General features: G+C 44.8%; 1 protein-coding gene across 1 annotated transcript; it reads left to right on the top strand.

Moving 5' to 3' along the window:
- The first annotated feature begins 2,574 nt into the window (after positions 1-2,574).
- Positions 2,575-24,168, top strand: LOC125941829 (uncharacterized). The gene is made up of 12 exons (XM_049659685.1): positions 2,575-2,603; positions 4,208-4,393; positions 5,891-5,945; positions 7,454-7,587; positions 8,342-8,454; positions 9,758-9,918; positions 14,006-14,120; positions 21,301-21,430; positions 21,531-21,576; positions 22,320-22,339; positions 22,494-22,566; positions 23,662-24,168. Exons 1-12 carry the CDS (start codon positions 2,575-2,577, stop codon positions 24,166-24,168), a joined length of 1,569 nt encoding a protein of 522 aa, XP_049515642.1.
- Positions 24,169-25,086: the final 918 nt, after the last annotated feature.

Below are 25,086 nucleotides of genomic sequence, written 5' to 3'. Positions count from 1 at the left end.
CTGCACAACTGACAATCACTTTGGTACTTTTATGTTGCCTATCTAAATTTATACACTTCCATGCATTCTATCTTTCCTGACCTGTCACAATTGTGTGAAGTGCATAAAGGGAATGTCCTGTCTGGAAACAGGAAGCCATTGTGCGTGTGCATCCATATGATTGTCACACTGTCTGAGTAAATGAAACGTCCTTTGTGCAATTATTCTTATTATTTCAGCTTTCGAAGCAACAGCGTATTAATTGCTGTTGATCACAGGGAAAATAGTTCTCTTGCCTTTGACACCGAATGGTACTCGAGATCCACATTGAGGCTGGTATGTCGGAGAAACACGTACGCATTTGTGAAGAATGGGGAATTTGCTAATGGAAAAAGGCTGTATCAGCTGCTATGCTATTTGCCAGGCTATTTTTCAGGCTCTTTACAGGTTCAAAATGCTTTCTCTGTAGATTGGCTATCCAGCGCTGGCGGTTTAGATTGTTGTGCTCTCCTTGAGGAAAGGCGTGCACAAAGAATGGTCGTAAACACTGGCACTGTGCAGCACGGTGCCACACACAGATGGAGCTCGCACACAGTCTCATCCCGCATTTTCATGTCTCTGTCTCAGTTGTCGCAGTTCATGACAGAGCACGTCTTCCTTCTGCTATTCCACATTTTAAACAGAAGCGATCCCCGGCAGTAGCATAGCCGAAGGGAGAGAGGGGGGAAAACCGGGCACGCGCAACCCCCCCCCCCCCCTCTCCCTAAATTTCTGTGTTAGTATGCGGCCTTCCCATACCCTCCCAAACGATATTGCTGCCTACGCCATTGATCCCTGGCCACTCGGAAGAACTTACTGGAGCGGCCGGCGGCGGCTAATGCCTGCTTGGTCCCGATTTTGAAGGCATTCAATGGCGGCGTGCCTGTGGCGTCTTCTGATGCATGGTGCGCGGACTACTCGCTGTGAAAGGTCCATATACCATGACACATAGAGTTAATTTAGTATCCTAACTCTGCTGTGATAAAAAAAAAAAACAATGCAAAAAAAAAAATAGCGCAGCTTGCACTAAGTTGTGCAAGGCTGGAGAAACAGCGGAGCTGGCTTCTTCCAGTTTCGCTAGGCTCGGCTAGGTTTTGCTAAGTTCGGCTAAGTTTCGCTAGGCTTCGAATGATACTCCGGATGAGCACGCAATCGCCGCATTTGTTGTCGGCTGGCGGCACGACGAGCTTCCAGCTGAGCGGCTTCTTCTTCAGGAGTGTTGTACTTCTTCGGCCGTCCCATGTTACATTTACTCAGTGCGAAGTCTACGAGAGTTGTGTGTGTCGCCGTCGCGGCGACATGATCTTTATAATCAATGTGATGTCATTGCCAAGCTTCACAAAGTGTTGTAATGGCTACGCAAAGCAAGAATTGTGGTGCGAAGCAATGACATGGCTGGGCGAAGCTGGTTAAGTTATTGCTATAGTGATTGCTATAGTAGCATAGCAATCACTTGCATAGTATAGATTGCTTGTAGTATATTATGCTTGAATAAAGATTTCTTTCTTTCTTTCTTTCTTTCTTTCTTTCTTTCTTTCTTTCTTTCTTTCTTATAGGCGACCGCATTGACGGAGCGGGTCTGCTGGAACGCGGTGTCGGCATTGGAACGCGGTGTCGGCTATGCAACGCGCAGTGACGTCATCGCTGGCGCGGCGGCGGCGGAGTGTTGCCGAAGCTATGAGAAGCGAGGCGCAGCTGTGGCAGGTGGTTGCTAGGCAACTCAAGTGACGTCATCGTTCAGCGAGGGTTTTTGTTCGTGACACTGACGGTCGGCTTAAACACCTCCGCTGTTAAAACAAAAAAAAAAACAGCAGCGGTGGTGGCGGTGGCATCTTGTGACTCTGTGATCAATTATAATGCCTTACGAAGGCTTTCGTGTTGTGCGACACTTCTTTTCGCAAATATATATACGATATAAATAAAGTGTGAGAGAACGATAGAGCGGAGCCAAACATACTTTCGTGATGATTATTTCGCTGTCGATATAAACCGCTGGCGAAACACGGCGAATGAGCACAACCGTCACGATATGTCGTGACCCGCGCTTACGCTCCCATCTATGCCGGCAGGTATGCGGGTATGCGCCTATATGTACGCGATAGTACGCCTGCACTGGGATGAAGGCTCTCTAACATACGCACATTCTGTCCATGCATTGTTAAAAGCGGATGCAAATTTAGAGCTGGTGCCGTTGGCACGCATTCGTCTGGGCATGCTTGCTGTTATCGACCGCAAGTACAGCAAGGCAATCTGTGCGCTCGGTGTGCATGTTACCGAAGTCGAGCGGCTCGATTTTGCAAATTCAATCCAGCTGCGCAGATGATCCCCGAATGTCTGTGTAATGTGAAATGCTGGAGCCCATGCTGCACATGTCAATAAGCTCGATAGTCATGTATGCGCAAGCATTGCCTCCATTCGAATTTTATTTGTGTCGTCATACGGAGCTCCGAGTCAGCCATATTTGCAATCATTCACGAATGCATGCAAGTTGCGGTAAATCACAGTAGGCTAAATCCTGAAAAACGCGATAAGGCTGGCCGTGTGGTCTTCAGCGGCATGAAATCCCTGTGTTGCGGCACCACAAGGTAAGATTTGGGGCTTCTATCGTAGTGACAATTTGAACGTGTAGGAACACGGTAAAAGAAAAAATTTTAGACGTCCCGACGCAACACCCATGCGTCGTCGTGCAGAATTTCCGGGCTTACTTTTGACCACACGGCGATAATTGTCTGCAGAAAACTCTTCACACATTTCAATGACCTGCCGACGGAAAGTCGTTGTCCTGAGAAGCCAATCAGCTGCAAGCTTCAGTGTAACAATGAGATCGCCAACGTGGTTATGTACTGATGTCGTCGCGGCTGTTATTATTCTGTGCAGCTGTAGCATGGGGAATAACTGTGCCTTACCTTCGACCTAGCTGTCTACAGCATCGCCGTGGAAGTTTCGTATATAGGACCTTGTGCAATATGCACGTGAAGTCACCGTGAATTCTTCCGATACAGAAATGGCACGCTGTGCTAATGTGGCTGTCTGATGTTGCGCGGTGATCACATTTGAACGTGACCGAACGTGTCCGGCGATGTACGCTCGTTAGTATCTTATCATGGTAAAGAAACATGCACTGCGTCCTGTGTCCTTTAGCTGTTGTCCTGTGTTCTCGCTTTTTCTCTACCACGACGAGTTTCTATGCTGTGTCAGTGAGAAGAATCTAGTTGAAAACTAAGAAAGGCGCATGCAGCCTCCTATATAATGTTCGGGAAACGCGCAGGCCAAAATGGCCACATTGCACTTGTTGCACTATGGGATCCTCTTATGTTCTGTCTCGTAAACAACAAACTTTTAACTAATAAAATTTGATTCGATTTGTTCACGGCAGCGCCTCTTCTTTGAGCCCAAAGAAGTAAAGCCGCTTTAATGCCAGTTTTTGTTAGTTCGCAACACAATGAATGACCTTAAAAAAAAGTGTCGTAAAGAAACAATTACGCTGTTTTTGAGTGACGTGTGGGTACATCACCGTGTGCAGATTTTAATACTTAGTCTAGGCGGTTTACTACAGTTAATGCACAAGTTCGTCTGCATGGTCAAGAAGCGTTGCCGGGTCACTCTTGACTTGAGAGGAAAAGACGGGCGGAAACGTGCACGGTCGAGCGGGAACACGCATGGTCGCCATGTCGTACATGCCACGTACGCTGTCGTCGACATGGCCGGGGTTTTTCTGCACCCAATTGTCACTTAAATTTCTTTCCGTGCTCAATTATGTGAACACAAAAGTGCCGGCATGTATCGCAGTGCACGTCCCTCCTCTCTCTTCCTTTGGATTCGCCAGTGACTTGCAAGTGCTCTAAACGCGTTCTCGCATGGGGTCGCTCAAGCTTTGCTGGTGCCATCGCGCCCTGCGCGAGCTGTGGAGGGAGCACGCTTCCGTCAGTTCCAAGTGCTCGTACGTGTCCATTGAAAAGCGGAATAAAGTGAGCAGGATGGCCAAGTGCTCTAGCTCTCTGGTACGTGGCCTCTCAAGTGTGGCCTATCAAGTTGGCAGAAAAGCGCTGCCTGGTGCCTGTCGCCGGACACTTGCAAGCATGCTTCGAATATTTTATCTCCTGCCGTCCGGGCATATTGTAAACGCGCAGTTTCGGCTTTCTGATGAACTCGCTAACACTCGGACAACACCTTCACGATTCACATGCAGCTCTGGGACGCCGCTCATACGAAAACTGCTCCAGCTGCTCATCAAGGTTGGCTGCTTCACCGGCTGCGCGTTTCAGTCGTCGAAGATTGTCCAGTCGTACTTTGATCATGGTTCATCTGTCGTCACTTCGGATGTTGCTCGCCAGGGGATAGTCTTTCCGTCCGTCACAGTTTGCGTGGATGCGTGGTGAGTTGCTCAGTTTATGAAGACTATCTAACACGACTCATGAAAAAAAAAAAGAAAAAAAAAACTTGCTCACTGTTAGCACCGGCCACACAAATATGCACTGGTTAATAAAGTTTGCAATAGTATGATATTGTGTCGTCTAAAAAATGTACACATTGCTGGCTGTGTCGTACATGTGTCATATGCTGCAATGTATACATTTCTATAGGAAGCAAGTGCAGTTGTTTACTGGCACTTACGCAAAATTGAATATAATAAAAGAAAGAGAAGTCTGCTTTCTTTTACTTGAAGGTAGGATAAACGTGAAATATCAAGATATACAACTGGCGAAAACATTTTATTGCACGTATCACGATACGTGCAATACAATTAGAGTGCACACGTTTGATAAGCATTGACCATTGGCTCATGAAAGTATTGACGATTGCCAAGCACGCAAGTGATCTCTATGATACTTTGGCTGCAGTTCAAACAAAGGGAGTGGGAACTATGAGTATGAAGATTCCAGCCAACGTATTTCGACAAGATAACCGAAAGTCATCCTTCGTTTACGAGTAGCTTGTGCCTTAACGTTAGCTGCATCAGCGTTTCTTTTTTCAGCTGTTGCTACATTGAAATTATTGTACGCAGGAGATTAATTTGTAAGAATTAGGTTAAAACTTGCCGAACAGTTAGGAGTACGGTTATAGCTCGGGGCCAACTCCTATTTTCGTATTTTAATACATACAAATTAAAGGCAGAAATGCATTTGTGAGACAACCGCTGGATCAATTTGATTGAAATCTGTTGCATTTGAGAGAGAAAGTTCAATCCTAGGGACCTTAGAAAATAATATCTCGATTTAGGTCCTGGAGTTCTTTTAACGAAACCTCCCGAATATTGGTAAGTTTTGAAAGAATTAAAGCACGACGCTTACAAACCGCAACTCCGCGCCGAAAACAGATATCGCAGTAATGTACACTGAAATCTTTAGAGCATCTAAAGCGGACAAATTTGATATATGAATTTACAGCTTACATTAAATTATTATAATGTTTATGATCGTTTTGCGAAAGTCCTACTATATATTACTGGCATATTTCAGAGCGGTTCATAAAACACCAAATTTGCCCGCTTTAAATTTATATTCTTTATTAGGTTCAGTTTATATAATTGTGATATCGTTTTTACTTGCCGAGTTAGAGTTGTAAACTTTATGATGAGTTCTTTTTTTTCCTTTTTGATTGCAATTTTCAAAAACATTTCTAAAATAAACGACATATTAAAAAGAAATGTGCTTCCTACGATAACTAGATTCTAACTTTTTTTCATTTAAATGCAACAAACCTCACCCAGTTTGGTGCAGCGATTGATGGAAAAAAAATTCTCCGTTGCCAATGTATTTAGCTCTCGAGAAAAAGCTTCTTCTAAAGTAGAGGTTTCACACACCTTATTGTTTCTTACTCACCTTGTCCTGCCTTTTAATTTTTCTGTACGTTTCTTACTCGTGGCATAAAGGACGAACAAGACAAGACTTTGCGAGCTCAAAGGAAAATGTACCAGATCGTCTATGGTGAGTTGATTGCCCAGCCATTTCTCAAGTTATTTTCTTTTTAATTGCCGTTCTCTCAGGGTGGCATACCACCCATTCCACACGTCTTAAATATTTAAAGTCGCCAGCAAAGTGCGTTTTTTACTGTGATAAGTTCACTTTACATGCATTTCACTTACTTCCTGGGTTATAAGGATAAGCATATAAAAGCGAAGCAAAATGCCCCCGTGAGCAATATGATAGTGGACACCTAGATTAAAGTTTTTGAGGCCAGCGATTGACCTAATATGTTGATCATAGAAGTGTTGAAAGAGGCCAGTTGTCCAACGGAAAAGCTGCCTACTACTTATTCACGGTGTCAGGTTCGAATCCAGCGTTCACGAGCGATCGTTACTTGAAAACGAAAGCGGAAATTCGATGTTCCCTCTCAAAATAAATTATCTATCACACTGTTCGTAGTTGTACGCGCTTGAGGCTTGAATGGCGTCAAAGGGCTGGGGAGGGGGAAGAGGATTCGGCGCAGGAATTAAGGCACGCGAAGCATACCGACAGGGAGTACCCGTTTCCACTTACGCGCCTGCCTTTATTGTAAAGATTCCCTGCTGTATCGATGGGATCAAAGAATGCGGGTGGGAGCGCATTGTTATGATTGCGCGTGTTAGACCCGGTCGTTGTACGTACAGATTGAAGCTTGAGCAAGCGGGTTTTGCGTATACTGACGTGTTAGCGCGAATGGGTGGCGATGTAGATACGATGTGACCATAGCCTGGAGGATATGGTATGAGAAACATAAAGCCCATTTGTGGGTGTCATAGTGTGTCATAAAGTTTCTGTCATCCGTTCTCCCCTTATGCCGCCGGATTTTAATACCTCCCAAAATGTCCGTTGCACCTACCTTTGTGAGAGATGAAAGAAGAGAAGAAGCCGTAAGCAGAGTGATTCAAGGCAGTTACGCAAGGTTAGCCGCAGCTAAAGTACAACATTGTCTGCAACGAACGTAACCTTACAGTACGATATTGCTAAACAACTAAAGTCGGCTTTTTTTTTTTTTTCCTTCCGGGGTGGGCTTCCTATAGACATCGCATTTTTCACTATAAAATGTTTATAAGAGCTAAAATTCGAGCATCAGCAGATAACTTAGGGGTAGTTTGTCGGCGGGAATCACTTGCGAATATTCGAAAAAGAAGAATATTCACTACTGGCAGTGGTGACAAGCTCAAATAATGGGTATATATTTCTCCAAACATTTTCGCCGAAGCTCAGTAAAGGCAAACCTTTCTTTTATTTAATTTCATACGGCATAAGAATACGGCGCATGCATAGTTCATGTTGCGTTCTGCTAAAGACATGGCATAGACTGAGAAGGAAAACACACCGTGCTGAGCTTGCAAAGCCCAGAGACTGTCGTATGAACTTTAACGCGGAGTGTGCCTTCTCTGTTATTGACCTCGATATTTAATGCTGGAAAATTCCCTCGAGAGGAGTGAGCGTCAGTGAAGCGTGTTTATTCTTGCTTTCTTGTTTTTCAGAGAGTCGTCGTAGCCGGCTTTGTCCAAACATTCGATCTAGAGCTCAGGAACAAGACGGCATTCGAGCCTCACGAGCTCTTCAGCTGCAAAATGCGCTCAAAAGCGGGCTGCAATGATTTCGACTGCTCGCGCATGTACGTGGGACTGTTTTTGAAGTCGCACGTGCTGACTAACAAAATACGACTGTTTTGCTGCCAAAGCGACTATGAAACGTGCATTGCTAGGATATTACCCTACAACGAGAGAGAGAGAGAGAGAGAGAGAAAGAAAGTTGAGTGCATGAGACAATCCGCGCTTCACCGCATGCTGAATACATGCACATACGTTTTCATTCATTCATTCATTCATTCATTCATTCATTCATTCATTCATTCATTCATTCATTCATTCATTCATTCATTCATTCATTCATTCATTACACGCGTGTTGTTGCATTCAATGCCCCAATGCTTCACATGAGCTACGAGGGACACCACGTACGGTGCTTTTGCTTTCATGACTTGTAGCTTCTGTATGTTGTAATCAGTGATTGTTAAATTTCGGCTGAAGCCCTCTTCGTTATGAGAGGATCCAATATATATATATATATATATATATATATATATATATACGCCTGAAGCTGGGGTCATTACATGATGAGCTCTGGAGAAATCATTATGGAATAATTCATCATTGATGTGCGCGTTACTGAACTATCTGCAGCCCTCCATTATAGTCAGAGTCGCTGAATGTAACTTAAAATGAATTGTAATGTAAAAGTTAATTAGGGCTCCGAGCTGTTTTTGACCGCTCCATCTTCTTTGACGCGCACGGTTACCTCAACCCGTATGCGTAGCGCTTCCCTTGACACCCAGGATCCCAGTATGTGTGACGCATAATCTCTTGCAGGATGAAGATGACGTTGTTTCGAAGGCCCTTGCAGAAGTGCTACACGTTGGACCTGAGCCAGCCCGCCGAGAAGAACGAGCAGGCGCTGCTGTGCAAGGAACAGTGGAATTGGGGTGACGTTGCCTAAATCCTGTCCTCGTGGTTCATAATGCGTTGGCAGTGAAATTAGACGGCGGTAAATTTTTTTGTCACGGTACTTATAACTTACTAGCCCACCTTTATTTACTTCACTGTATTAGGCTGCTCTCATACGCCTATAATGAAAGATCGCACGCTCACGGTTAGACCAGTTATTCTTTGACAACCTACAGAGTGTACCGCCAATTTAGCCAGTCAGTGCTCGTAGTTTCCTAGCTAATGTTTGTTTACGTCCAGCTGGTAAGGTAAACATTTTGATGTCTCCAAAGCTGTGGACACCTGCTCTTTAGCGACTTGAGCAGTACTTTTCTTGTTTCTTTATGTTGCAGTTTCACTTCTTTCCATTACGGATGACCAAATTTACAGTAGAATACTTTTTTATTGATATGTTATACGCACATCTTTACGCACAAATAAGGAGCCGGCTACTCCTTAGCTCTTGAATGGGTCTAACCTACAACATACAGGGTTCAAGATTACATGTCATACAAGCACCAGAACAAAAAAAAAAAAAAAAAAAAAATATTTGTCCAGCAAGGTTCTCACAGCAACACTACAACTTAAAAAAAAAAAAAAAACACGTGGTACATCCAATATACAAGTTAAATAACTCCACGTCACTGCAGAAGAAAGCCCCAAATATACAAATAATACGGTCACCTAACAATACAGTCTTTAGTCATTGGGCGGTGCATACATCGTGTAAATGCATTATCACATATAGTCAGAACAGAATAGTCAACATAACGTAACTTTACACTGCAAGAGCGAGGCACTGCACTTTAAAACATGAGATTGATTAGATTACATGCATGGGTTTTACATGCCAGAGCCACGATTTCATTATGAGTCACGCCATAGTTGGGGACTTGGGATTAATTTTGACCACCAGGATTTCTTTAACGTGCACCTGAATCGAAATGCAAATACCGCGGCAGGCATCGAACCCGCGTCCTCGAGCTTAACAATGCAACGCCATAGCCACTATGCTACCGCGGCAGGTCAAACGCAAGTGTGCTGAAAAAGATGCTGCTTGTGAAGACAACAAGAATGCGGCACTGCTGTCATGTGGTGTCGATGAACGCAATGATGTTAAACCCAACTGCGGTACGACATTCTCGGTTTCCCTTTGTCAAGCCTCTGTGTTGCACGTTCGGCAAGCCAATATATTATTCGTCTCGGAACATGTCTGAGAAATGTACAGCTCTCAATCGCGAGTTTTGCTAGCCTTCCATGGCGACGAAAACTGTGGCATTGGACACCATCATGTATGCGCAGAACTTCGCCTGGAGTCTAAGCTGAACGCAAGCAACAGCCTGATCTTCATGCGCACCGACCTGTTCCCGCTGATAGTCAAGGCACCGTCCACCGCGCCATTCGCTACGCTGACCCCAATTGCGGCGCAGACCGGACGTGACATCACAGTCACCATGAAGCAGGTCCGTGTTTCTCGAACTGTGGTTATTGTGGGCATTGAGGGGTCCTCGAGAGTGTACAAAGAGACCACAGGGCACACATGTAGGGAAGTGTCATTCTCGATGTTTTGCCTCTGTAACTTAGCAGGGTTTGTAGACTTGGGCGAATTGGCGAAACGTGCCTTCAAGATATAGGTCGAAACGAGGCACGTAGGAACAAGGGAATGCGGCGCTGGCTCGCCGATAAATTTGTTCAAGCTTATACAAGCGAACCTTCACTAGTGCATAGGCAATACCGAAACCGGAGAGTAACAAAAACAGCAGAGAAAGAAATCAAAGCTTCAGCAGATCTATGGAATTTCTGGGCAGGCGTCAAAAATAGCGTCAGCTGTTTCCAAGATTTCACCAAGGTTTCATCAAGGGGCCACCAAGGTTCACTGCAAATTTGTGAACTAACTATTGGCTTCATAAATTCTTGAGGGACCTATGATATCAGAATTGGGCCTACTCGATATGCTAACTTTAACTTCGAAGCCTTTAATCTTCTTCGTCTGAATTTTGTTACCTAGTTTTGGCTTTAGTAACTTACCTTACAATCATTAATGGTCTCACTGGCATTTACCGTATACGTCTGCTTACACCACATCTGCGAAGTTTCAGCTCGATACCTCGGCTATCCTGCCTGTGAGAATTCTGCCCGTGGGCTGCACGTCACCAATGGTTATGTTCACTCGAGTGAAACGGACGCAGCGCGGATACGGAGAATTAATAACGGACACGACAAAACGTGGATAAGTTCTTACAACTCGTGGTCTAAGAAACAGAAAACGAGCAAGACAGCACCAAGTCATCTGACACGCATAGCACATAGTCAGCCTGCACACGTGATATACCCCGGAAAGACAAGAACTTGCTTACGCGCAAAAAAAAAAAGAAAAAAAAAAGAAACTGGACAATAGGACGCTTCTGTCGCTGCTGGCACACCGCCCCCATCGCTCGTTGGCCCATAAAGCGGTGAAGGCACTATTGTGCTTCTTGAGGACGACGGGCTTGTGTGAACGTCTGTGACTATTAGTGCAATATCACATGCGTCAGTGAACTCACCGTTAATTTCCATCTTTCCTTCCCTCCTCTCTCTCCCTGGCATCTTGTGTTCCCCTTTCCAATTCCCCCGTGTAGGGTAGCCAACCGGACGTTATTCTGGTTAACCTCCCTGCCTTCTGCCCATCTCTTTCCTCTTCCATGCTTGTCTGTGTAAGGTTCGCTGTGTTGTGCAAGGAACCATAAAATATAAACAGGAAATACAGTTAGGAAGCGGGATTCGGCTGTCTTCGATTGTGCATGTAGACAAAGCCCTGTTTGTGCAGTATGACAATGTCGACGCTTTGTTTTGGACAAACATAAGAGGACATTTAGTGACGAAATATGACGCTTGATATTTCTTCCCCGGTATTGTCATGGAATTGTCATGCATTGTCACGGTAATGTCTTTCCCGGTTTGCAGGTGACATTGTCATATTCAGCAGCAATGGGGACGAATTACAACAAATAATTGAGGACCTTAACCGAGAAAGTGTAAGAGTGGGGTTGAAGATTAATATGCAGAAGTCAAAGATAATGTTCAATAGCCTGGCAAGGGAACAAGAATTCAGGATCGCCAGTCAGCCTCTAGAGTCTGTAAAGGAATACGTTTATCTAGGTCAACTACTCGCAGGGCACCCTGATCATGAGAAGGAAATTTACAGAATAAAATTAGGTTGGAGTGCATACGGCAGGCATTGCCAAATCCTGACTGGGAGCTTACCACTGTCGCTGAAAAAAAAGTGTACAATCATTGCATTCTACCGGCGCTAACATATGGGTCAGAAACTTGGAGGTTAACAAAGAAGCTCAAGCACAAGTTAAGCACCACACAAAGAGCGATGGAACGAAAAATGTTAGGCCTAACTTTAAGAGACAGGAAGAGAATGGTGTAGATCAGAGAGCAAACGGGGATAGCCGAAATTCTAGCTGACATTAAGAGAAAGAAATAGAGCTGGGCACGCCATGTAATGCGAAGGATAGATAACCGGTGGGCCATAAGAGTTACAGAATGGATACCAAGGGAAGGGGAGCGCAGTCGAGGACGGCAGAAAATTAGGTGGGGTGATGAAGTTAAGAAATCTGCAGGTGCAAGTTGGAATCAACTAGCACAAGACAGGGGTAATTGGAGATCGCAGGGAGATGATGATGATGTATGGTGTTTAATGGCGCAAGGGCCAGGCCTTCGTCCTACATTGGACATAAGCATAGGCTGATGATGATGATGATTGTCATGGAAACTGCTCTACTGAAAAGGTTTCGCATGCAACCAAATAATTTATTGTTTTCCGTCTAATTTTTCCGTTATGCTTAAGGATTGTTCACTAATTCGCATGTTTGTAGTAACACGGCGGTAAGCATGTGTCATCGGGCTGCGTGAGGAACGCTTCACTAGGGTATAATGCGCATAAGCAGTTTCAGGCCTCTATTCCAATTGCCTTCCCCAGGGTACAATGCGCATCAGCAGTTTCAGGCCTCTATTCCTATTGCCTTCCCCAATCAAGCGAATTTTATTTTTCAGCGTCTCCTATGTGCGCTCCTGTCGGTTATGTGTCATGCGAAATCAGAACTATTTTTAGTTCTGCTTTTTCTTCACTTCGTCGTAGACTCTTGCTTCTTTAAATAAATAAATAAATAAATAAATAAATAAATAAATAAATAAATAAATAAATAAATAAATAAATAAATAAATAACCGAGGATTACGATACTCCCTGAGCGAAATTCGAGCGCAGCTGTATAGGTGTTTTCGTTTCGCGATACATTGGCTGACGCGCGAGGCACGTTGCAAACGGAGCGAAGTGTGGTGCGACTGCCTCGCTAACATGGAGATCACGGAGCCAGCGCGTGGGTGACGCGTGGGCGCGATTTACAGCACAGCCGCCGCCGACAGACCTCCTAGACGACGCGCACTACTCTGGCGCCATCTCGTAGCCATCGTCGCCGCATTACGCTTTTCTAGTAATGCTTTCGCCATACCCTCCTCCGCTTTCCTGCCTCATAGTTCCACTGCACCCTCCTCTACTTTCCTCCTCGCGCCTCTTCGCTCTCGTCGCTTTTTTCATCCCCCCGCTGTGGTCCGCTCTCGCTCTCATCTTTCGCTGTACTCGTTCGCTCGGTTACCAGGTACCGATTCACCACAGGAACGGGCGCCTAAGAGCTGCGCTCTAAACGCGGCGCCGTTGACAAAAATAGGCCCCAATCGTCTCGGTTCCTATACGGAAACTTTGGTGACAGTGAAACGGCGAAAAATCAAGTATGAGAAATGTCTAGCCCAGGTGGCAAGGCCAATGTTGCTCGTCTACAATCACACATTTGAGCTCTCAAGAATGATTGATCCAAGTTTGGTGTGCCTTGCGGTCATGCGGAATGCTGTTATGCGATTAGCATTCTTTGTCTACTTCCGGCAATTTGAGCCAGCCAGCCTGCCTGCCTGCCTGCCTGCCTGCCTGCCTGCCTGCCTGCCTGCCTGCCTGTCTGTCTGTCTATCTATCTATCTATCTATCTATCTATCTATCTATCTATCTATCTATCTATCTATCTATCTATCTATCTATCTATCTATCTATCTATCTATCTATCTATCTATCTATCTATCTATCTATCTATCTATCTATCTATCTATCTATCTATCTATCTATCTATCTATCTATCTATCTATCTATCTATCTATCTATCTATCTATCTATCTATCTATCTATCTATCTATCTATCTATCTATCTATCTATCTATCTATCTATCTATCTATCTATCTATCTATCTATCTAATCAGGTCCTTTATTGCAGCAAATGATAAAACGGCTTCCCACACCGTTTCGGTCTCGCTGCCTCAACTACACGACGAGAGGCATCCAGGCGAATTTTCTGGGATATCACACGCTCGAGGTGAGACGTCCGCTGATCACTTGAATTGGTGGCTGCCTGCCTCAGTGCACACAAGTTAAACGTGGCACATGTGTGTAGCGTGAGCAAAGTGGTTTAGATGCTATTTTTTCTATAGCTGCGTGCATACTTTCTTTTTTCGTCTTAGTCTTGCGTGCAAGAGTGCCAAATGAAAGTGGAAATGACTGTCTGCGGTTGCATCACCTCCACGCACGAGTTCGCTGACTTCGCAAACCTTCCTGTTTGCGTGGATTTCGCTAAAGGTAAAGACGTTCTTCAGCGATTATGTTTTGCCGGCCACTTGTACGTTTGGGAAGCGAAGGTCATCCCTAGAAGATGCCAGCAGCCTCACCTTGCTGCTTCTTACAACTGTCGTGCAAGTGTGCTGGGCATATCACACTGTTACTGTGTAGTATAGAATGTCTATGCAATGAATACGCCACGTCGAATTTGCACGTAACACTTCAACTGCGCTTTGCATTTATACGTGCACTTCATTTCACCAAATCGCACATACAGGTTCGAAGCCCTGTCGTCTAATTATTACGGATATCCCTATGACTCGATTGCTTCCTAACAACTTTCGTAATCGCAGGCGTACGATAGAATCAATTAGAAATATGTTTAAAACGAAGTCTACCGAAGACTGCTTCTCAACCGCGTATTGTAGCAGTATTCGGTAGCTATTGTAGCTAGGTGGTTGTATAGTATAAACGTCTTTATTCGAAAGTGGCTTCAGCGCCTAATTTAGGCTCCATCTCCTACAACATAAAACCCAGGCCAGACTCCACGATGAAGGAGAGGAGCGAGGTATGGTGAGTACCGTATACACCCGTGCTCGTCGGCCGTCCTCATCACTAGGCGTGATGTGCGGTCGAGGAAAGTGCCTTCGGATGTCTTCAGTTCCAGGGCACTTCCCGAGTAGGTGCTCTGTGTCCCCCTGCAGATTCATCTGCGCCGTGACACATCAAACAAGCAAGCCTGTCTGCCAGGTTCCTCGGTATCTCAAGGGCATCTCGTTATCTCGTCGACGCTATTTTCCCAACCGTCCGCCCCTTGTTCACCTTCCTTTCCTCGGCCTTACATCTCATACGTCTGTTCACTTAGTCATCATTTCATTATGTCTGGGCTCACGCTGGGAGTTCCTCTTAAACACGGAAGCGTTTTGCAAATATATCCCACAATATCTTCCTACCAAAATTAGAACGGAACTTATCTCACCGCTGGTACAATTTCAATATTCGTGTTCTCTCAGATTCGTTAGCTTTCATTGTTTCGATGTATATTGAAAATAATTACGAGCATAAGTGCTGCGCACACCTACTTCGTCTTTCAAATCAAAAATCACTGCACTCTTTTTTTGGGCAACCTTGCTACTCTCTTCATGGGCATTCTGTTTACATTTAGTGAACCTGAACATATAGTTTCGTTGACCTGACCAATTCCACAAACCCGCGATGTCTATATTGCACAACGCCTCCATGTGGTTGTACACTCTCAAGACAAGTAATGCGCAGACTTGTGGCAGCTGTTCACTAGGCTTCATGTTTGGTTAGACAGGAATACCACCTATAGTGTAGCAGTAAATGCTTTGTTGGAGTTTCTTGATGATGGTGGGTGTTGGAGTGCCTCAGTCGAGGCCTTCGCTGGTGGCGTCTTTCAGTGCATAACTGATGGATTGCACCAGGTATGTACCTTTGGTAGTAGGCTGCCCCCTGATCAGTCGGTTTGGACAGCGTAGTCTATAAATTCATTCCAGAAAGACGAAAAGACGAACACAGCTTTACTCACTAAGCCAAGAAATATACGCGATGCTTGCAAGGGTATTGAAATATCAATTCTTTGCACAGGCTACTGACTAACTAATTCGTTACTTGAATTCAATCTCGTGTAGCAGACAAATTCTCTGCGGCCGCCGCCGGGGCAGGACATTCCTAATGATCCGCGCGAGGTAGGGCCGTCAATTGCCTTCAAGCCATCTATCGTTGCTCGAGCAGGCCACAGCTGAGCAACTCACAGCAGGCCGTGCTGGGTCCGCACCATCACATTGCCCGCTGCGCCTCCATTAAGTACCCTACCCGTCGATTCTTGTGAGCCCTTGCAGGCATCGCCCACTGCCAGAGATCTCCAGCTGCCCTTGACGCACAGTCACCAGCTTTCATCAGCGCTCCTGTCGTTGACGCTGTGCTCAGCGAGCAATGGCACCACGTTGACTCACGGGCTTACGAGCCCGCTTGGTATGACGGCGTGCTTCTTTGCACTACGACCCTTAATGCGAAGAAAGCCGCTTTACAGGAAACGAAAGCAACAATGCAAATCGAATGGGCGACGGCGAGGTGAAACTATGCACGCGTCCTATGGCCACGCTCGTGCAGTACAGGCGCCGCTAGTTAACAACGAAAAGAATGATTTACCATTCAGTGCGTGCGAGCAGGCCAAACGAGTGATATTGAGTGTTCTTGAGCGACATAGTTTCTTGGCAGTTAGGGAGCGAGATGTGCAATAATGCGGAGCTGTACCGGTATCATTGGTGTTGTGAGCATTGGTAAGCAAATATTCTTGATCTTTAGCATGAATTGAGCCGTTTTTGAGGCTGAATTCATGTAAGAATTGGCTATTTTATTTCTTTTCATGAATATTCTTTTATGGCTGAGTACACAGATGACTGTCTTTATAGGAAAAACTATAGGATGTGGCCACTAAGCTCGCCACTAAAAAGAAAAAGAGAAGCGTTATTTGACATTACGCAGACTCCTAGAGAAACACTTGGCTATTCTAGCAAATTCTGCGAACAGCGAGAACAGCTGAAGCGTGCTGCAATGGGCGATACTTGCATGGAGGAGCCAAACCGGTTATTGGTAATTTGGGGAGTTGTTTACTTTTGCAACAAGCTAATTAAATGTGCATCGCTTTAACGTTATACTGGATATTTATCATTATTTCATTTTATGCAGCGTTGGGCACTTCACTTACACATTTATGCCATCTATAATCCGCACAGCAGCTAACTAGCTGCCCAAGTAAATATATATGCTCCGATCACTGGGAGGCGCAGTCAAGGAAATTTAATAATTACATGTGGTGGGCCTGATTGCATATTGACATATTTTGTGGAGGCCTTCATCCTGTAGTGCGCTTCATTAGCATATTGATGATGATGATGACGATGAGCATGATGCCGATGACGAACATGTTTTCATTCGTGTTGTGGGTGGTATACGGTTATATATAGCGTTGCTTTTCGTTTAATATTGAGCTACATGCAGTCTTGCATGGGCGAAGAACGGGCCAAGCATTTCACTTCGCCTATTGCTTAGGTCTTTCTCTTTTTTTTAGCCACTGAATAGTACTTGTAGTGCCTGTTTATTTGGACCATATTAATTTTATGACTCTCTGAACTTATAATGCTACTATTTATTTATTTATTTATTTATTTATTTATTTATTTATTTATTATTTATTTATTTATTATTTATTTATTTATTTATTTATTTATTTATTTATTTATTTATTTATTTATTTATTTATTTATTTATTTATTTATTTATTGTTGCAGTTGCTGTTGTTGCCATCTTGACTAAAGCCTCACTTACAGACGAATCCGCCTGTACATAACATAATTCAGCTTTTATGTCCGCTTTTTTAATTCGATTTTCAGCCAAATGAAAAAAGTATATATAATTAATGTCCTAAATTCTTGTCTATTTTAGAAATTTAAATAAATATACTGTGCTCGATTCGCAACTGGAAGCAAGTTTTCTCCGCATATTGCAACACTATATGATTCAAGAATATTCTTATTTAATGATATCCGATTTCCAATGAAATGGGAGAGTTCAAATCTTACTTTCTCACTGAAACGACTTTGTTTTTGTTCAAGACCACGAAAAAGGTAACGGACATGAGATTATCGCAGTCGCTAGTCAGATACCTCAGCACTAGTCTTAATAAGAGCAGAGCAGCCTAGTAAAAAGAAATGATACGAAAGAATACAAAAGTAGAATATAGTGGGAATCAAGAATAAGAGCAGGCGCAAATAAAGGACGGACTCTGTTTTTTTTTTTTTTTTTTTTTTTTTTTTTTTTTTTTTGCAGGTATGTGTGAGGATACTGTGCCGGAGTACGTTTATCTAGGTCAATTACTCACAGGGGACCCTGATCATGAAAAGGAAATTTACTGACGAATAAAATTGGGTTGGAGCGCATATGGCAGGCACTACCAAATGCTGACTGGGAGCTTACCTATTTCGTTGAAAATAAATATGTACAATCATTGCATCCTACCGGTGCTAACATATGGGGCAGAAACTTGGAGGTTAACAAATAAGCTCGAGAACAAGTTAAGGACCGCACAAAGAGCGATGGAACGAAAAATGTTAGGCCTAACGTTAAGAGACGGGAAGAGAGTGGTGTGGATCAGAGAGCAAACAGAGATAGCCGATATTCTTGTTGACATTAAGAGAAAAAAATGGAGCTGGGAAGGCCATGTATAATGCGTAGGGTAGAGAGCCGGTGGACTATTAGACTTACAAAATGGGTGCCAATGAATGGGAAGCGCAGTCGAGGACGGCAGAAAATTAAGCGTGGCGATGAAATTAGGAAATTTGCAGGCGCAAGCTGGAATCAGCTAGCGCAAGACAGGGATAATTGGAGATCTTTGGATCAGGCCTTCGCCCTCCAGTGAACATAAACCTAGGCTGACGATGATGATGATGGTGTGTGAGCAGGGGATGGATATACTAGAGAAAATTCAGTTCACGGTCACAGTTTTATTCAGGCTTATACTACTGTCCAACAACCTAAGTGCCATGCGCTCTAGCAGTGAGAACACCAGCACAAACACAGCTGAAAGCGCAGCTAGCCACCATCTGGCTATTTCATCTCTTGATTCACAGTTTCACAATCATCAATCATCGCTCTTCTTTAAGCCATGCTGCTGTTTTGTACAGATGGACCCGACTGTCTAGGCGTGCTTAGCAACTTGTGAAAGCACTGAGTATATATAATAAAGGTTAGAACATGCGCCTTCGCTTGCGCATGCGTATTGATAAATATACTAGATGCAGCGCGATGGAAAAATAGGCTAAGAAGCATGAAATACAATAGGAACGGAATGAAAGACACAGTGCCCTGCTTTATGTGATGTGAGACAAGATGTGTTGTGTGCGTAATAAGAAGCGTTGTGCAACCTTCTAATGGAAATAAGAGCTCAATCCGGCAAGACGATAAGTGATGACCTGAAGTTTTCTCTACTCCTATCAAATTAGTTCCTTCTGTGTGGTGAACAGTGTTTGCCTATTGCCTGTCGATTGTTTACTTTTTATAGAACCGGATATCATCGCTCCTCCACCCTCGATCCCTTTGCGACCTTCTTTATAACAATCACTTTGGTAGCAAGAAAAAATTTATATGCCTGAAAGCGTTGAGACCGTTTCTTGTGGTTTCGTGATGACAAACAGGGCCTCAATAATGCCGCAAGGAAGTTACAATTATAGAAACAAATGTTCGAACATGAAACGAGAAACAAATAACCAAACAACGAATTAAGACTAACTTACAAAAGCGATTTCTCTTACTATAGAAATGTTACGGGTTGTTGATAGCACGGGTTGCGATTCTCACACTAAATAACTACTTATTCGTTATCGATCAATCTCGATTAACAATTTGTACGAGTATGAATACAGTTTAACTCCGTATTTTCACTCTTCCAGCAAAAACAATAATTATTTTCTTTGGGACCTGGTAAACTTGGAAAGGAATATTGATTTTTATAACTCCAGTTTTTCAGAGGCATAACGTACACCTATACCCCTGTCACAGAACCCGTGAACGAGGCGCAGACGCCGGATTAAATTCCAAAGCCGAATTATCAGCTTCCGAAAATAATCCCACGAAAGCAAGGACAATTAAGAATGGGCCCTCTGGTGCGCCAGCGAACGCCGGTTGCTGTCCAAAGACCGAGTCAGAGCCCAGAGTTGTCAAAACACAACAAAATATATTCTTCACACAAGGCAGTTACACACACACTTGCACACTTAGGCTATACACAACACAATACAAATCAGATGGGTATTCACAAAACACAGGAAAATAATTAACGACAAGCACTAAGAGTCCAACACGTAAAGTACAAAATGAAAAGCAACACTAAGTGTCCAATCGTATTCACCGTGCTGGTTGGTCTTGGAGTCAGACGATCTCGGCGTAGCTCGCGCAAATCTCGAAGAAGGAACTTCTTCCGGAAATGCAGACGCTCGATGAACCCGTCGACTAGCTTGCCGGGGAATCCCTTTCTTCCGCAGACGCTCGGTCTTCACGTTACATCACTTCACCGGTGCGGACTGAACTCTCGAACTCCTGAATTCCTGAATTCCGCTGAACGATTCTAGCACGGCGGTTATATAGCTTCCACAGGCGTTCTCGAACATTCTTTTCGGTGTCGTGATCTCGTAGCATGGCCAAAGCTTGGGAAGCTTCTACTCTTTTCTCGTACCTTCGACCGCCGCTGTCGGAACATTCTCGAGGGGGGGGGGGGGGGTGATGACTCATCCTGTTGGTGTATGCTCACGTGGTAGTAATGTCTGTCGACTCGCCGGGTGAGAAGGTGTCTCGTCGCGCGCGTGTTCTCTCTCTCTCTCTCCGGTTAACGTCGCTCGGTCGAGTCTCTTCCAGACGTTTCGGCGCCGTTGTTAGCGTTGTTGCTTGAGGCGTATGCGCTCTCCCCCTCTGTTGAAGTTGCCGCGGGGCCGGCGTGTTCTTTCGCTGGCTTGCGCGACACTCGGCGCGCGCTTGGATTACGGGCTTTTTTGTGACAACCCCACAACAACTCTAATGTGCAGTCACTACCGTACGCTCTTCCGCTGCTTTTAAATAACTTAGGATGAAATGAAATTGATATTTTTCACCTCCCTAAAAACTGTATAAAGGACTATTTTCTTTAATCCTGTGCTGCCTTAAAAACTGTAATGTTGTACTTCTATTTTTATTTTGAATGGCAAGTATTTGCAGAACAGTTATGCGTTGTGTTATAATGTTTTTGTTCCGTTTCCTTATACAGTCTAACGCCTCTTTAACGGAGTGCTTGGGGCATCCAAGATAATTCGTTATACAGGTTACTTCGTTGTAAAAGTCGCTCACCGCACAGCTCACAAAAGAACCGCGACAGAATTATTCCTTCGTTATACTGGTCATTTCGTTGTAGAGAATTTCTAATGTAGGTTGTGCTTCTGAAAGGCTTTTCCTAAGTGCACCCCTTGTCCCTATTATATAAGTGTCTGTGCTGCCGCGTTGTCAAGCTGCTGAAATCAGCAGTCATTTCTTTCGACAACTCACTCTTGCTACAAGAAAAATACACTCACTTTATCTGAATATTCGATGTTAATTCATTTGTGCTTGGCATGTGTCATACATCACTAAATGTCTTCTGGCGGTACGCTTTTATGTACGAATGATCTCGACGAAGTCATGTCAATATTTTGCGGCTTGTGCGCAGGTTTCGAGTACTGCAGGGACGTCGTCTATCGCACCCGCGAATACCGCAACTGCCTCAACATCTGCGGGCCCCCATGCGAGTACGCACTGAGTCTTTCTTTGTATTATATAAGACGCATTTATCATTTACCAATGCCACGCATATCGTTACCCTATGCCGTTATATGAAACTCCTTACAGAGAAATAACCTACGACGTCAGGCTTTCCAGTGACACCGAATACATCGTAAGTACTACGCAGTCGCAAACGCGTTATATATCGTCATCATCATCGTCAGCCAATTTTTATGCCCGCTTCAGGACGAAGGCCTCTCCCTGTGATCTCCACTTACCCCTGTTTTGCTCTAGCTAGAGTAATTGGAGATCGCAGGGAGAGGCCTTCGTCCGGCAGTGGACATAAATATAGGCTGATGATGATGATGATGATTGTCATGGAAACCTTATTCGTCTATAGTGACACCTCTGGTGTCAAATGATACGGAGAAAAAATTCAGCTGTCTTAGACCACAGTGATTAGGATTCAAAAGAAAACAGTGGAGTTTGGTTGATTTATTCATTGATTGACTCGATTCCACATTGGAGGTTTTTTCCATTCGATGAAGTAAATACGCATATTTTTGTAGTGCTAAGGTCGTAACCAGGATGAAAGCTCGGTTTAGTTGGTTTGACATTAGGATCGGTAAAGCAACGCGAAAATTGTGTACAGACGAAAAATCGGACACACGCAGGCTAGTACACTTGTATTTCTGTCTGCGCTGCTTTAGAATTCCTGATAAGTTTCAAAACTTTTTGTCCTCGGTCATGATACTTCAAAAGAACTGCAAATGTTTCGTCATGTGCGTAGTCCACAGTAAATGCACAGGCAACATCTCACTAAGCCTACATCAAGGCATGACGGACGCTCTTACTACGCCCAAACTTTTTACATTGCTCTTTCCCACACGTTTCTTTTTTTTGCCATTTTTGCAGTCTGGATCTCCGGAGGATAAGTGAGTACGCATCTGCGTAGAAGCAAAATAGCCTTGGACTGACTAGAGGCATTTTGCGCCGCAATAGCCAGTGGGGCCCTGGAAGAGGGGCTCTGTCCGTAGTAACCAAGCACAGTCTTTATTGAAATAAAGTTGTTTTTCTCTCTCCATGTAGGATCCGGTTCGCAGTCACGTTGAAGTTCGCCTCTGATTCGATGGACCTCATGGAACACCACCCAATGATGTCGGTGAGCTGATAACGAGGCGTATGACAATGCGTCCGTGCAGTTACCCAGAGTTAAACAGATTAACGTATGTCACTGCTGATATTGTTGTTGATTTCTCGGTTCCCCATATAAGTCATCCTTTAACTGATGCCATTTAGCAACATGTGCCTTTTATTAGGGTAGATTGTTTTAGGCGCCGAAATAGAAGGGAATAAGAGTGGGGCTTATAAAGCACTGTCACTACCCCCCCCTCGTCAAGGCAGTTTAAGGATGTTTAATTACTCGATTATTGACTGGATGGTTGTTTATTCGCTTAGAAAATGTCAAAACGAAACAAAGAAAGTATACGATTATAGAAGAGAAAACGGCGTGGTCTCGGGCACTGTAACCTCCCTGCTGGCTATCAGGCACCTGAACTATCTCTCGGCCAAGTATGGGCAAGGGGAGTATTAAGTGAATAAAGGTGGGGGAAATAGTTGGTCTGAATTAAACATGAATGAAGGAGCTAGGAAGGAACATATGGAAACGAGGAATCTGAGCGCAACCTTGAGAACACCGGATACATTTAACTTTTTCCCCCGCTTATAATATTTCTTGTCTATGCATGCGAGTCCAATAGTAGGCCACACGCTAGTTGTTCGCTTTGCTAAGCGTAACAGATCAAAAGAAACAGCTCAGACAGCGCTGCGAGATCATTTTTTTGATGCATCAGTAAGCAAACGACCCAGTCAAACGTCACCACACATTGAGCCAAGTGTACTAAGCATAGACAATAAAACCATTGAGCAGATGGTGCAACGACAAAATGTGTAGACCCTTTATCCAGACTATGTCCATGCGAGCGGGTTTCGCCACGACCACCTCGATTCCGTTCTCCCTGACATCGCGATCAGTGAAGCAGCGCAAAAAGAACGAGACGGTGAACAAGGGGCGGACAACTCCTTGGATACGTCTCACCGTGTTCTGTTGCGAGGCACGGCCGAGGAAGACGAGGACACAATTACGCAAGAAGCCCCGCGAGTCCGGTCTTTGTCCGAGCCTCCTCGCTGGCGCCCCTATCTACACTATAGCCTAAAACACACCGCACGCCAAAAGAACTGCGCCGGATAAGGACAGAAACAAAAGAAAACAAAAAAAGCCCTCGAGATCTCATGGGCAGCCGCGCCGGCGCTCAGAGACAGCCGGCGAGACAGCAGCAAATACAGAACGAGTTCGTGGAAGACGTGGGGGGGACGGGAGGGGTATAGCCGTGTGCCCGATCGGATGTGCACGCTCTCGGCCGGGCAAAGAAGCAGGCAGGGCCCGGTGGCGCGGCGGCAGCTCTACTGCTGCTGCTGCTGCTGCTGTTGCTGCAGCGTCGCCGTCCATCGATTTGCGCAGGTCATCGAAGTGCTCGCCTACTTGGGCGGCACCGTGGGCACTTGGCTGGGCTGCAATCTCCTCTCGCTGCTCTCCGACTTCGGCAATTGGCTGCTCGCATCGATCGACCGACTCACGCGCTGCACACTCGGGCGCACACGGCGCGGCGGAGCGGCCGTGCGACGGCAACACGCCGCCGCCACCGTCGCCGCTGCTGCTACTGCTGTGGCGCGGCTGCGTTCCACAGCAGCCACGGCGCGCTAAGGCGCCCCCCGGCTGTCTGCGAGCAGCCTGCACGCTGACCCCTCAGCTCTTTCCCGTCTTCTCTTTTTCTTTCTTTTTTTTTTCTTCTACTTGTTCTTTGCTCTGTTTTTGTGTTCTTCGCTTTCGCCTATACCTAATGCACTTTTATTGTTTGTTTTTTTTTCGTTCTTATCCTGCTTTTCCCCTTGGGCCCTACATCTAAGCCCTGAACTCCACCTTCCTTCTCTCCAGTGCCGCTTTTCGTTTGGCACCTTATTTTGCTTTATCCTTGGACTTTTGTTCCTGGTTCTTAACCGTTTTGTTGGCGCCCTACTGCAAGGTGTTCGTGACGTTGACGGCGCCGCCCACTTATCACGCGACTGCACGGACCCCAGCTTGGTCGGAGCCAGGAATGACCACCGGTGAACCGAGCGATCAAGACTATAAGGGCAAAGATCGGAGGCACCTTTGCTATATAGTAATGATTTGTTGCACGGGTACATACGACACTGCGATCAAAGAAAGAAAGAAAGAAAGAAAGAAGAAAGAAAGAAAGAAAGAAAGAAAGAAAGAAAGAAAGAAAGAAAGAAAGAAAGAAAGAAAGAAAGAAAGAAAGAAAGAAAGAACATTTTGCAGAAACGTTCGACGACGATTGTAAATGTAATAGAATAGCCGACCAAGATGTTCACTTAATTAAAGGAATGTTGCGCGTGAAGGCGCGTATTTGTTACCGTGAGGATATTTAGAAAGATTGTTCACTGCGCGAGTTGGTAAATTCCATTTTTAGGCGAGCAGAGCGAAAATAAGACTTGATACAAATGTAAAGAAGACAGCGCTGTGGTCGTCTTCCTTTGCATCGAGTCTAATCTTCGGGCTTCCCGCCTCAAGGGAATTTTAGGTGGCTTTTGTTGTTTTATTGATTAATTCCGTAGAGAACAA

The sequence above is a fragment of the Dermacentor silvarum genome, unplaced genomic scaffold, assembly GCF_013339745.2.
Source record: "Dermacentor silvarum isolate Dsil-2018 unplaced genomic scaffold, BIME_Dsil_1.4 Seq41, whole genome shotgun sequence".
In the NCBI taxonomy this organism is placed as follows: Eukaryota; Metazoa; Arthropoda; class Arachnida; order Ixodida; family Ixodidae; genus Dermacentor; species Dermacentor silvarum.
This window is presented reverse-complemented; position numbering and strand designations above follow the sequence as displayed.

Coding starts and splice junctions, on each gene's coding strand:
- LOC125941829 (XM_049659685.1), top strand. CDS start 2,575: ATGAAATCCCTGTGTTGCGGCACCACAAG. Junction 5,946..7,453: donor AATGTACCAGATCGTCTATG/GTGAGTTGATTG, acceptor CTTGTTTTTCAG/AGAGTCGTCGTAGCCGGCTT. Junction 14,121..21,300: donor TTGCGTGGATTTCGCTAAAG/GTAAAGACGTTC, acceptor GTACGCTTTTAT/GTACGAATGATCTCGACGAA.